Source organism: Oncorhynchus kisutch, linkage group LG22 (genome assembly GCF_002021735.2).
Source record: "Oncorhynchus kisutch isolate 150728-3 linkage group LG22, Okis_V2, whole genome shotgun sequence".
NCBI classification, from domain to species: Eukaryota; Metazoa; Chordata; class Actinopteri; order Salmoniformes; family Salmonidae; genus Oncorhynchus; species Oncorhynchus kisutch.
The window spans coordinates 55,459,066-55,473,256 of NC_034195.2; the positions used below are offsets into that span (position 1 = coordinate 55,459,066).

General features: G+C 42.4%; 1 protein-coding gene across 1 annotated transcript in view; it reads left to right on the forward strand.

The window, feature by feature from the left end:
- LOC109879450 (mucin-5AC) overlaps positions 1-14,191 on the forward strand; it is a 37,784-nt gene that overhangs the window by 11,204 nt on the left and 12,389 nt on the right. The window contains exons 11-21 of the mRNA XM_031801469.1: positions 84-113; positions 344-482; positions 3,792-3,899; positions 4,147-4,216; positions 4,890-5,054; positions 6,437-6,531; positions 6,796-6,922; positions 8,198-8,301; positions 8,906-9,057; positions 9,440-9,503; positions 11,700-11,807. Coding sequence (XP_031657329.1) covers positions 84-113; positions 344-482; positions 3,792-3,899; positions 4,147-4,216; positions 4,890-5,054; positions 6,437-6,531; positions 6,796-6,922; positions 8,198-8,301; positions 8,906-9,057; positions 9,440-9,503; positions 11,700-11,807 — 1,162 coding nt within the window. The remainder of the gene's footprint in view (positions 1-83; positions 114-343; positions 483-3,791; positions 3,900-4,146; positions 4,217-4,889; positions 5,055-6,436; positions 6,532-6,795; positions 6,923-8,197; positions 8,302-8,905; positions 9,058-9,439; positions 9,504-11,699; positions 11,808-14,191) is intronic.

Genomic DNA, 14,191 nt, shown 5'->3' on the forward strand with positions numbered 1-14,191 from the left:
TATACACTGAATTGTTGTGTGTGATGATCCGGGTGTGATGAGCCGGATGTGTTGAGGCTAAACTGACTGTCTCTCTCCGTTAGTACCTGTATCCAAGGCCAGTGGAGCCAGATGTGTTGTGGCTAAACTGACTGTCTCTCTCCGTTAGTACCTGTATCCAAGGCCAGTGGAGCCAGATGTGTTGAGGCTAAACTGACTGTCTCTCTCCGTTAGTACCTGTATCCAAGGCCTGTGGAGTTGTATGTGTTGAGGCTAAACTGACTGTCTCTCTCCGTTAGTACCTGTATCCAAGGACTGTGGAGTTGTATGTGTTGAGGCTAAACTGACTGTCTCTCTCCGTTAGTACCTGTATCCAAGGCCAGTGGAGTTGTATGGATCTAGATTGCCCTGCTACCTGCTCCATAGTGGGAGGTTCCCACATCACCACCTACGATGGGAATGCCTACACCTTCCATGGCGACTGCTCATATGTCCTGTCCAAGGTAGGGATCTAACCTACTGTATTGAGACTGCTCATATGTCCTGTCCAAGGTAGGGATCTAACCTACTGTATGGAGACTGCGCATATGTCCTGTCCAAGGTAGGGATCTAACCTACTGTATGTAGTGGTATTTGTGCCAACAGAAATATTGAATAAAAATGTGGTCTCTTTCATACAAATTCAAAGTGAATCAATTCAGATTCCATGTCAGTTGGCACTAATATGACTCCATGGTGACACATACTGTATGTTTAGTAGATTTAACTCCTAACTCGCTAGCGAACATCTACTGGCCCACGAACCGGCAGCCACTTGCATTGGAAGTGCTTATACATACCATTAGCATCACTATCCATATTAATCTCATAAATACTTTTCAATCAAGTTGAACTATAATATACAGTGCCTTCAGAACGTATTTACACCCCTTGACCTTTTCCATTTTTTTGTTGTGTAACTGGCCTACACACAATATCCCATAATGTCAAAGCGGAATAATTTTTCTACAATTTGTAAAAAATTACAAATTACTTTAAAAGATAAATCGAAAAATGTTGAGTCAATAGGTATTCAACCCCTTTGTTTTATGACAAGCTTTATGTTCAGGAGTAAACATTGGCTTGACAAGTTAAATACTACATTGCGTAGACTCGCTTTGTGTCCACTTACAGTCTTTAACATGACTTTTGAATGACTACCTCATGTCCACACATAAAATTATCTCTAAGGTCCCTCAGTCGAGCAATGAATTTCACAAACAGATTCAACGACAAAGACCAGAAAGTTTTTCCAATGACTCGCAAAGAAGGGCACCGATTAGTAGATTGGTAAAACATTTAAAAAGCAGACACTGAATACCCCTTTGAACATGGTGAAGTTATTAATTACACTTTGGATAGTGTATCATTACACCCAGTGATCGGGGATTTCACCAATGTTGACTTTAAAACAGTTACAGAGTTTAATGGCTGTGATAGGACAAAACTGAGGATGGATCAACAACATTGTAGTTACTCCACAATATTAACCTAATTGACAAGTGAAAAGAAGGAATCATGTACAGAATAAAAACATTCCAAAACATGCATCCTGTTTGCAACAAGGCACTAAAGTAATACTGCAAAAAATGTGGCAAAGCAATTGACTTTTTGTTCTGAATACAAAGTGTTATGTTTGGGGCAAATTACAATACAACACATTATTGAGTACCACTCTTCATTTTTTCAAGCATAGTGGTGGCTGCATCATGTTATGGGTATGCTTCTAATTGTTAAGGACTGGGGAGTTTTCACCCTCATAGATATCATCCTGAGTAACTCGCCCTCCAAATACACCTCTGCTGTTTTCAATCAGGATCTCAGTGATCACTGCCTCATTGCCTGCATCCGCAATGGGTCTGCGACCAAAGGACCACCCCTCATCACTGTCAAACGCTCCCTAAAACACTTCTGCAAGCAGGCCTTTCTAATCGACCTGGCCGTGGTATCCTGGAATGACATTGACCTCATCCCGTCAGTAGATGATGCATGATTATTCTTTAAAAGGGCCTTCCTCAAATAAATAAACGTGCCCCATTCAAAAAATGTAGAACTAGGAATAGATATTGTCCTTGATTCACTCCAGACCTGTCTGCCCTTGACCAGCACAAAAACATCCTGTGGCGTTCTGCAATAGCATCGAATAGCCTTTTCAGGGAAGTTAGGAACAAATATACACAGGCAGTTAGGAAAGCGAAGGCAAGCTTTTTCAAACAGAAATATGCATACTGTAGTACTAACTCAAAAAAGTTCTGGGACACTGTAAAGTCCATGGAGAATAAGAGCACCTTCTCCCAGCTGCCCACTGCTCTGAGGCTAGGAAACACTGTTACCACCGATAAATCCACTATAATTGAGAATATCAATAAGCATTTCTCTACGGCTGGCCATGCTTTCCACCCGGCTACCCCTACCCCGGTCAACTGCCCGGCACCCTCCACAGCAACCCGCCAAAGCCCCCACCATTTCTCTTTCACACAAATCCAGATAGCTTATGTTCTGAAAGAGCTGCAAAATCTGGACCCTTACAAATCAGCCGGGTTAGACAATCTGGACCCTCTCTTTCTAAAATTATCTGCCGAAATTGTTGCAACCCCTATTACTAGCCTTTCAACCTCTCTTTCATATCATCTGAAATTCCCAAAGATTAAAAGCTGGTGCGGTTATCCCCCTCTTCAAAGGGGGTGACACTCTAGAACCAAACTGCTACAGATCGATATCTATTCTACCCTGTCTTTCAAGGTCTTTGAAAGCCAAGTTAACAAACAGATTATCGACCATTTCGAATCCCACCGTACCTTCTCCGCTATGGGTGAAGGTACGATGGGTGCACCTCATCGATAAGAGACATTACTGTGCAGCAGTATTCATCGACCTGGCCAAGGCTTTCGACTCTGTCAATCACCACATTCTTATTGGCAGACTCAACAGCCTTGGTTTCTCAAATGATTGCCTCGCCTGGTTTACCAACTACTTCTCTGATAGAGTTCAGTGTGTCAAATCAGAGGGCCTGTTGTCCGGACCTCTGGCAGTCTCTATGAGGGTGCCACAGGGTTAAATTCTTGGGCTGACTCTATTCTCTGTATACATCAATGATGTCGCTCTTGTTGCTGGTGATCCTCTGATCCGCCTCTATGCAGATGACACCATTCTGTATACTTCTGGCCCTTCTTTGGACACTGTGTTAACTAACCTCCAGACGAGCATCAATGACATACAACTCTCCTTCCTTGGCCTCCAACTACTCTTAAATGAAAGTTACTCTTAAATGCATGCTATTCAATCGATCACTGCCCGCTCCTGCACGCCTGTCCAGCATCACTACTCTGGACGGTTCTGACAAAGAAAACGTGGACAACTTCAAATACCTATGTGTCTGGTTAGACTGTAAACTCTCCTTCCAGACTCACATTAAGCATCTCCAATCCAAAATTAAATCTAGAATTGGCTTGCTATATCCCAGCGAAGTATTCTTCACTCATGCTGCCAAACATACTCTCGTAAAACGGACCATCCTACCGATCCTCGACTTCGGCGATGTCATCTATCTACCTCATCCCCATACTGTATTTCTTTATTTATCTTGTTCCTTTACACCCCAGTGTCTCTACTTGCACATTCCTCTTCTGCACATCTATCACTCCAGTGTTTAATTGCTATATTGTAATTAATTACTCCATAACTTTACTGTCATACCTTAACTTTACTGTCATACCTTGACTTTACTGTCATACCTTAACTTTACTGTCATACCTGTTGCCGATTGTCCCCAGCAAACCAACAAGACTGCTTTCACAGTCCTGGGTGACATAGTGAAATGTGGGAAGACGGACATTGAGACCTGCCTAAGATCTGTAACCCTGGTGACTCCAGAGTCCACGGTAAGTTAGCCAGTCAGTGACTCGTATCACCACTTCAGGGTTGGAGTAAATTACATTTCATTTCCAGTCAATTCAGGCAGTCCACTGAATTCCAGTTCCAATGCTCTTCATTGTTTTTCAGTGAGGAACATTTGGAATTGGAATTAGGTTTTCTTTCTGAATTGACTGGAATTGACTCCAACCCTGTTCCACACTCCTTATCACCAGGGGAGTTGCTTTAACTCAAGTTGTAATTTGTCACTTGCAGATGATCGTCATCGAGGCCAGTGGAAGGGTCTTTGTCAACAAGATGTTTTCTCAGATGCCGCTTTTCATGGGTGAGTGACTGATTGATGGCTGCTTGAGAAAAGAGATACAGAGATGTGATATCTGTCTATTTTTTGTAGTCATTGATCAGTATAAATGTATGTTTGAAACCCTTCCCATGCAGTACGTACTGTACCAGAAGTTGTCTCTTTCTTTCGTCTTTCTTTCCTTGTCTAGCAGCATGTAACACCATAAGCATCCCACAATAGGGAAGTGGGAGCTAAAAGTTCATGGTAAACCAGATTGTGACTAGAACTTGTGTATATTTTCCACAGCGGATGTAAGTGTCTTTCAGCCCTCTACGTTCTACATCGTTGTGCATACCTCTTATGGGCTCCGTCTAGAGGTCCAGCTAACACCTATAATGCAGGTCTACATCGTAGCTAGCAGTTCTCACAAAGAAAAAACCCAGGGTATGTTTCTCTCTGCTCATTTAAAGTCTTTGTGAAAAGATAAGCGTTTTTCGGTTGTTGAGAAGCACTTTATAAATCTCATGCATTGTTATTATAAAAGATGATTGGTTATCAAACTACTGTTAATGTAACGTGTGTCACTATACCACTTGTTTGAGGGGTTCGGTCAAACCTCACCTGAAACAATTATTAATAAACTAATGATACTTGATGCATTGCATCTTCAGTCAATGTTAGTTCAAACCACCTGTTATAATGTTTTGTACCTCAGGTCTTTGCGGAGACTTTAACAGCGTCCGCACTGACGACTTCAGAACCATCAATGGACTCGTGGAAGGAACCGCTGTGACGTTCGCCAACACTTGGAAGACCAAAGCAAGCTGTCCTGATGTGGCACAGAACTTTGAGATCCCATGCAGTCTGAGTGTAGAGAACGGTACACCTTCAACCTCTTTGAAAACACTAGCATATGTCTAATGCAGTAGTTCTCAAACTAGGGGTCACGACCCCATGTAGGGTCACTTTATATGAAAATGGGGTCACGGGAGAATTTCCAAAATACCAAATAATATATACACAAATTTGGTTACATCCCTGTTAGTTAGCATTTAGCCTTTGCCAAGACAATCCATCTATCTGACAGGTGTGGCAGATCAAGAAGCTGATTTAACACTATGACAATTACACAGGTGCACCATGTGCTAGGGTAAAAAAAAGGCCACTCTAAAATGTGAGGTTTTTGTCACACAACTCAATGCTACAGATGTCTTAATTTTGAGGGCGCATGCAATTGACTGCAGGATCTACCAGATCTGTAGCCAGGGAATTGAATGTTAATTTCTCTACCATAAGCCACCTTCAACGTCATTTGAGAGAATTTGGCAGTACATCCATCCGGCCTCACAACCGCAGCTGATGTTGTGAACAAAATGTCCCATGGTGGCGGTGGGGTTATGGTACGTGGCTGGCATAAGCTACAGACAATGAACACTCTTAAATTGCATTTTATCAATGGCAATTTGAGTACACAGAGATACCGTGACGAGATCCTGAGGCCAATGTCATGCCATTCATACACCGCGATCACCTCATGTTTCAACATGATAATGCACGGCCCCATGTCGCAAGGCTGTACACAATTCTTGGACGCTGAAATTGTCCCAGTTCTTCCATGGCCGCACTTGACCGTTGCACTTGAATCATTCCCACGTTGAACGGCTAGTTCCACTACGGAATGAAACCACACACTATTGCAGAGACTTTGATATTACCTTCCGCAATCGATGTGGGGGGATAGAGGCACATGTTAAACAAAGAATCTATGCTATTTCTCGCAATCAAGAGGAAACTCTGATTGAACGACTCACAAACTCCCCAGCTTTTTATGGGACTGAAAGGTGGACTCTTGCACAAATGGGGCAAATCTATTGTGGGACAGCGGGCAGGCCTCTTCACCAGTCTAAATGGGGTCGTGGGCCAAAAAGGTTTGGGAACCCCTGGTCTAATGAAACAATACCCAAATGCGCTTCAGCCCAGGTGAACAAAAAGCGAATCAGGTGCTCGACTGAGGGACTTGATAATACCAAAACTATTCCTTACTAGTAGTAGAAAAAGGATCCTCTGTATAGATTTTCTAACTAATTATTTGTTAAACTTTTATAATTAAACTGTTTCATTATGTTTCGAGAGCCTTTATCAGAGCCTTGGAATACTTTTGGGGGATTACACTCACAAATGTCTACTGAGATGCACAGTAAAGCCTAGATTAAAACTCTTTGTACTTTGTGAAATGTTGCTAATATCTCATATGTTTTACAGAGAGATATGCCAAGCACTGGTGCTCAATGCTGTCAGATAGTGAAGGAATATTTTCCCAATGCCACACTGAGATCAACCCAAATTACTACAAGGAAGTAAGTATGATGATTTTAACTTCTCAAATGCTCTTTAATTACAGAGTTATCCCAAAGCTCTAAGAATATATATTTATTTAAACAATCATTTAAGACGTTCTATATCAAATAATTATATAATATTAATTTCATTTATCTCAAAACATCTAATCAGATTTTTGTAATACTATTGTCCTGTGCTTGTGTATGATTTCAGAAAACAGAAGTTTTCTTCATTATCACATCTCATAACTTCTTCTTCTGTTTCTACTTCTCTCCCTGTAGATCTGCATATTTGACAGTTGTAACTGTGAGAGGAGTGAGGAGTGCATGTGTGCTGCGGTCTCCTCCTACGTCCATGCATGTGCTGCTGCAGGCGTCCTGCTCAGTGGATGGAGAAACACCACCTGTGGTAAGATAAACATCAGAGATACTGAATTTATTAATTAATTAATTAATGAAGGGTTCCCCTCCTATCTACCCACGGTGTCCAGGGTTTACCCTCCTATTAACCCACAGTGTCCAGGGTTCACCCTCCTATTAACCCACAGTGTCCAGGGTTTACCCTCCTATTAACCCACGGTGTCCAGGGTTTACCCTCCTATTAACCCACGTTGTCCAGGGTTTACCCTCCTATTTACCCACGTTGTCCAGGGTTTACCCTCCTATTAACCCACGGTGTCCAGGGTTTACCCTCCTATTAACCCACGGTGTCCAGGGTTTACCCTCCTATTAACTCACGGTGTCCAGGGTTTACCCTCCTATTAACCCACGTTGTCCAGGGTTTACCCTCCTATTAACCCACGTTGTCCAGGGTTTACCCTCCTATTTACCCACGGTGTCCAGGGTTTACCCTCCTATTTACCAACAGTGTCCAGGGTTTACCCTCCTATTAACCCACAGTGTCCGGTGTTTCCCCTCCAACTACCCACAGTGTCCAGTGTTTCCCCTCCATTAACCCACGGAGTCCAGGGTTTACCCTCCGATTAACCCACGGTGTTCAGGGTTTACCCTCCTATTAACCCACAGTGTTCAGGGTTTACCCTCCTATTATCCCACAGTGTCCAGTGTTTCCCCTCCATTAACCCACAGTGTCCAGGGTTTAAACTCCTATTAACCCACGGTGTTCAGGGTTTACCCTCCTATTAACCCACGCTGTTCAGGGTTTACCCTCCTATTAACCCACAGTGTCCAGTGTTTCCCCTCCATTAACCCACAGTGTCCAGGGTTTAAACTCCTATTAACCCACGGTGTTCAGGGTTTACCCTCCTATTAACCCACGCTGTTCAGGGTTTACCCTCCTATTAACCCACAGTGTCCAGGGTTTACCCTCCTATTAACCCACGGTGTCCAGGGTTTACCATCCTATTAACCCACAGTGTCCAGGGTTTACCCTCCTATTAACCCACGGTGTCCAGGGTTTACCCTCCTATTAACCCACAGTGTTCAGGGTTTACCCTCCTATTAACCCATGGTGTCCAGGGTTTACCATCCTATTAACCCATGGTGTCCAGGGTTTACCATCCTATTAACCCACAGTGTCCAGGGTTTACCCTCCTATTAACCCACAGTGTCCAGGGTTTACCCTCCTATTAACCCACAGTGTCCAGGATTTACCTTCTTATTTAAAAACAAAATACCCCAAAACATATAATTAAATGATGAATCACCATACTGTTTTCCACAGGGAAGTACTCCTCCAGCTGCCCTGACACGATGGTCTATGACTACACCATGACCAGCTGTGACCGTACCTGTCGTTCACTGAGCAAGACAGACTTCACCTGCCAGGTACATTTACATGGACATCTCATTTCTATTCATGTTACTTATTTAATATTATTTTTATTCTCATAATTATTGTTATTATTTTTCATTTTTTAAATGTTTTGTAGTCTATGACGAGTTTATGATGATGTGAATGTTTGTGTGTGGTATTGTCATTGTGATGTGGGTGTGTGTTTTGTTGTTGTGTAGGCTGTTGTTGTCTTGTTGTTGTTGTGTAAGTTGTACAACCGAATGCCTAAACTGAAATGTGTCTTCCGCGTTTAACCCAAACCCTCTGAATCAGAGAGGGTGCTGCCATAATCGACATTCACATCTTCGGTGGCAGGGGAACAGTGGGTTAACTGCCTTGCTCAGGAACGACAGATTATTACGTTGTCAGCTCGGGCATTCGATCCAGCAATCAATGCTCTAACCAATAGGCTACCAGAGCCCCAATATATTGTTGTTGTCTTGTTGCTGTTGTCTTGTTGTTGTTGTCTTGTTGTTGTTGTGGATGTTGTTGTCATGTTGTTGCTGTTTTGTTGTTGTTGTGGATGTTGTTGTTGTTGCAGACATGCCCAAAGTAATTTCCCCTCATGGATAAAACATTTTTAATTGAATTGAACAGTTAGACCATGTGTCTGTGGACGGCTGTGGCTGTGCTGAGGGAACCTACCTGAACGACCAGGGAGAGTGTGTCCCTGCCTCACGCTGCTCCTGCTACAATGGAGGCACAGTAGTACCCCCTGGAGAGGTCACCAGGATCTATGGGGCTACATGGTAAGGACTTGGTTGGCATGTGAAAGAAAATCTCTGAAAATATGATGGCCTTCTCTGTTGTGGCTCTACTAAAATATTTAGAAATCGACTGTCTTCTTCTGAAATCTTGTTTTACTGCAAGAGGCATGCTAAACCATGCTTAACCCCCTCCTCTTATACCCCTCTTAACCACCCAGCTCTTGCAGACGAGGGAAATTAAGCTGTACTGGAGAACAACAACATTTATGTGAGTACGCTAAAATTCAGAACACATCGTTATTTGCCAAATATAGCAAATCACTTCACAACCAAGACTCTGTAGTTTAATCCCTGCTAACCTATAAAGCCTATGTTTGTTCCCTACAGCCTGTGAAGAACCAATGGGTTTCTTCAACTGTTCTAGTGCAGGGCCCGGAGCCAAGGGCTCAGAGTGCCAGAAGAGCTGTCAAACACTAGACAGTCACTGTGTAAGTCTACAATGGGACATGTCTTACAACACGTTAATAAAAACATGTCTTACAACACGTTAATAATAACATGCCTTACAACACGTTAATAAAACATGCCTTACAACACGTTAATAAAACATGCCTTATAACACGTTAATAAAACATGCAACACGTTAATAAAACATGCCTTACAACATGTTAATAAAAACATGCCTTACAACACGTTAATAAAAACATGTCTTACAACACGTTAATAAAAACATGCCTTACAACACGTTAATAAAACATGCCTTACAACACGTTAATAAAACATGCCTTACAACACGTTAATAAAAACATGCCTTACAACACGTTAATAAAACATGCCTTACAACACGTTAATAAAAACATGCCTTACAACACGTTAATAAAACATGCCTTACAACACGTTAATAAAACATGCCTTACAACACGTTAATAAAAACATGCCTTACAACACGTTAATAAAAACATGCCTTACAACACGTTAATAAAACATGCCTTACAACACGTTAATAAAACATGCCTTACAACACGTTAATAAAAACATGCCTTACAACACGTTAATAAAACATGCCTTACAACACGTTAATAAAAACATGCCTTACAACACGTTAATAAAACATGCCTTACAACACGTTAATAAAACATGCCTTACAACACGTTAATAAAAACATGCCTTACAACACGTTAATAAAACATGCCTTACAACACGTTAATAAAAACATGCCTTACAACACGTTAATAAAACATGCCTTACAACACGTTAATAAAACATGCCTTACAACACGTTAATAAAAACATGCCTTACAACACGTTAATAAAACATGCCTTACAACACGTTAATAAAACATGCCTTACAACACGTTAATAAAACATGCCTTACAACACGTTAATAAAAACATGCCTTACAACACGTTAATAAAAACATGCCTTACAACACGTTAATAAAAACATGCCTTACAACACGTTAATAAAACATGCCTTACAACACGTTAATAAAAACATGTCTTACAACACGTTAATAAAAACATGCCTTACAACACGTTAATAAAAACATGCCTTACAACACGTTAATAAAACATGCCTTACAACACGTTAATAAAACATGCCTTACAACACGTTAATAAAAACATGAAAATGCCTCACAACATGTTTTAATTTAAGATGTGGACATATAATGTCCCCATCTTATACACTGGAGGGTGGAGGGACATTCAGGCACATAATGTCCCCATCTTATACCCCTGGAGGTTGGAGGGACATTCAGGCACATAATGTCCACATCTTATACCCTGGAGGTTGGAGGGACATTCAGGCACATAATGTCCACATCTTATACCCTGGAGGGTGGAGGGACATTCAGGCACATAATGTCCACATCTTATACCCCTGGAGGTTGGAGGGACATTCAGGCACATAATGTCCACATCTTATACCCTGGTGGGAGGAGGGACATTCAGGCACATAATGTCCACATCTTATACCCTGGAGGTTGGAGGGACATTCAGGCACATAATGTCCACAACTTATACCCTGCAGGGTGGAGGGACATTCAGGCACATAATGTCCACATCTTATACCCTGGTGGGAGGAGGGACATTCAGGCACATAAAGTCCAACTTAAATTCATGTCAGTCCTTCCCTGATTCATTGTGTTATAGATCAGTGCAGAGTGTGTGTCAGGCTGTGTATGTCCTGACGGTCTGCTGTCTGATGGAAACGGAGGATGCATCAAGGAAGACCTATGTCCCTGTTCTCACAATGGAGTCTATTACCAACCTGGACATGTGCTCAAAGTAGACTGCAATACCTGGTAAAATCAACTTCTATCCCTCTTCTTCTTCTTTGGATATGTCAAATGCTTCCCTCTAAAATCTTCCCATGTGATTATGTTTGCATCATTGTAGCACTTGTGAAGGCAGAAAATGGCTGTGTACCAATAAGCAGTGTGATGGGATGTGTGCCATATATGGAGATGGGCATTTCATCACTTTTGATGAGGAAAGGTTCACTTTCAATGGAGATTGTGAATACATTCTTACTCAGGTAGGGCAATAATCATTTGTATTCATGATTTTTATTAAAACCTCTACTTTATGTATGATGCACATATTTTCTAATTATGATTAAGATGAGGTAAAAATAATAATAAGTACGATGTTTTCTGATTGTGAATTTGAAAACATCCTGCAGGACTACTGCAGCAACAATCCAAACGGTACCTTTAGAGTGATCACAGAGAACATTCCCTGTGGAACCACCGGCACCACCTGTTCCAAGGCCATCAAGCTCTTCTTGGGGGTAGGAACTACTGTTCATAAATGGCTTCAGACATGCATTAAAGGTACAATAGACAAGTCTGGACATTTGGCACAATGTCGACGCCGGTGGCAGTGAGCGGAATTGCATGCTGAACTCTGGATTGCGCTTATCTCATCCCCCCCATGCATTTAGCTACAAAACCTACAGTCTTCTCATGGATCTCCCAGTCGAGGCCGGTAGGAGTATTGTACCAGCATCTGTAGCAACATAGCTTGCTAAACAGTGTCTTAGACCATTTTGCCACTCAGGCGCTGTACAACGTGACTGGTCGAGAGTAGCCTACAGTACTACAGTAATACCAAAACAATCCTAACAAAATGAAATAATAAAAACCTGTTTAACAACAGTTTTAGTAAGTAATACTGAAGTCGTGCACAATTATCAGTTTCTATTTAGGTTTATGTCACCCATTCATTGTCAGTTAGAGACACAGTTGGAACCAAAATCATAATCCGTGCTCTAACTCCCCCTTGCGTTTGTCTGGAGCAATGAAGTGGTGACGCAGGGTACCGTACTAAACCACAAATTACCTCTAAATCCCGCAGCATAATCACAACATTCTTAGTGGAGCAACCACTGTAGCTAGATTGACAGGGCTGTCTGATGGAATGCCTGCTTAGAATTCTCTATGAGCAGAATTGATAGCAGGAACCCCCCCCCCCCTCCTTGTATTAGTGTTAGGGTTAGCTATGTATTAGGGTTAGGGTTAGCTATGTATTTGGGTTAGGGTTAGCTATGTATTTGTACAGTAGAATTTCAAATTGACATGTACAGTATATCAAATCAAATCTAATTTATTTATAAAGCCCTTCGTACATCAGCTGATATCTCAAGTGCTGTACAGAAACCCAGCCTAAAACCCCAAACAGCAAGCAATGCAGGTGTAGAAGCACGGTGGCTAGGAAAAACTCCCTAGAAAGGCCAAAACCTAGGAAGGAACCTAGAGAGGAACCAGGCTATGTTGGGTGGCCAGTCCTCTTCTGGCTGTGCCGGGTGGAGATTATAACAGAACATGGCCAAGATGTTCAAATGTTCATAAATGACCAGCATAGTCTTATAATAATAATCACAGGCAGAACAGTTGAAACTGGAGCAGCAGCACAGCCAGGTGGACTGGGGACAGCAAGGAGTCATCATGTCAGGTAGTACTGAGGCATGGCCCTAGGGCTCAGGTCCTCCGAGAGAGAGAAAGAAAGAGAGAAAGAGAGAATTAGAGAGAGCATACTTAAATTCACACAGGACACCGGATAGGACAGGAGAAGTACTCCAGATATAACAAACTGACCCTAGCCCCCGACACATAAACTACTGCAGCATAAATACTAGAGGCTGAGACAAGGAGGGGTCAGGAGACACTGTGGCCTCATCCGATGACACCCCCAGACAGGGCCAAACAGGAAGGATATAACCCCACCCACTTTGCCAAAGCACAGACCCCACACCACTAGAGGGATATCTTCAACCACCAACTTACCATCCTGAGACAAGGCAGAGTATAGCCCACAAAGATCTCTGCCACGGCACAACCCAAGTGGGGGCGCCAACCCAGACAGGAAGTTCACATCAGTGACTCAACCCACTCAAGTGACGCACCCCTCCTAGGGACGGTATGAAAGATCCCTAGTAAGCCAATGACTCAGCCCCTGTAATAGGGTTAGAGGCAGAGAATCCCAGTGGAAAGAGGGGAACCGGCCAGGCAGAGACAGCAAGGGTGGTTCGTTGCTCCAGAGCCTTTCCGTTCACCTTCACACTCCTGGGCCAGACTACACTCAATCATATGACCCACTGAAGAGATGAGTCTTCAGTAAAGACTTAAAGGTTGAGACCCGAATTTGAGTCTCTCACATGGGTAGGCAGACCAATCCATAAAAATTTAGCTCTATAGGAGAAAGCCCTGCCTCCAGCTGTTTGCTTAGAAATTCTAGGGACAATTAGGAGGCCTGCGTCTTGTGACCGTAGCGTACGTGTAGGTATGTACGGCAAGACCAAATCAGAGAGATAGGTAGGAGCAAGCCCATGTAATGCTTTTTAGGTTAGCAATAAAACCTCGAAATCAGCCCTTGACTTGACAGGAAGCCAGTGTAGGGAGGCTAGCACTGGAGTAATATGATCACATTTTTTTGTTCTAGTCAGGATTCTAACAGCCGTATTAAGCACTAACTGAAGTTTATTTAGAGCATTGCAATAGTTTAACCTGGAAGTGACAAAAGCATGGATGAATTTTTCTGCATCATTTTTGGACAGAAAGTTTCAGATTTTTGCAATGTTACGTAGATGGAAAAAAGCTGTCCTTGAAACAGTCTTGATATGTTCTTCAAAAGAGAGATCAGGGTCCAGAGTAACGCAGAGGGCCTTCACAGTTT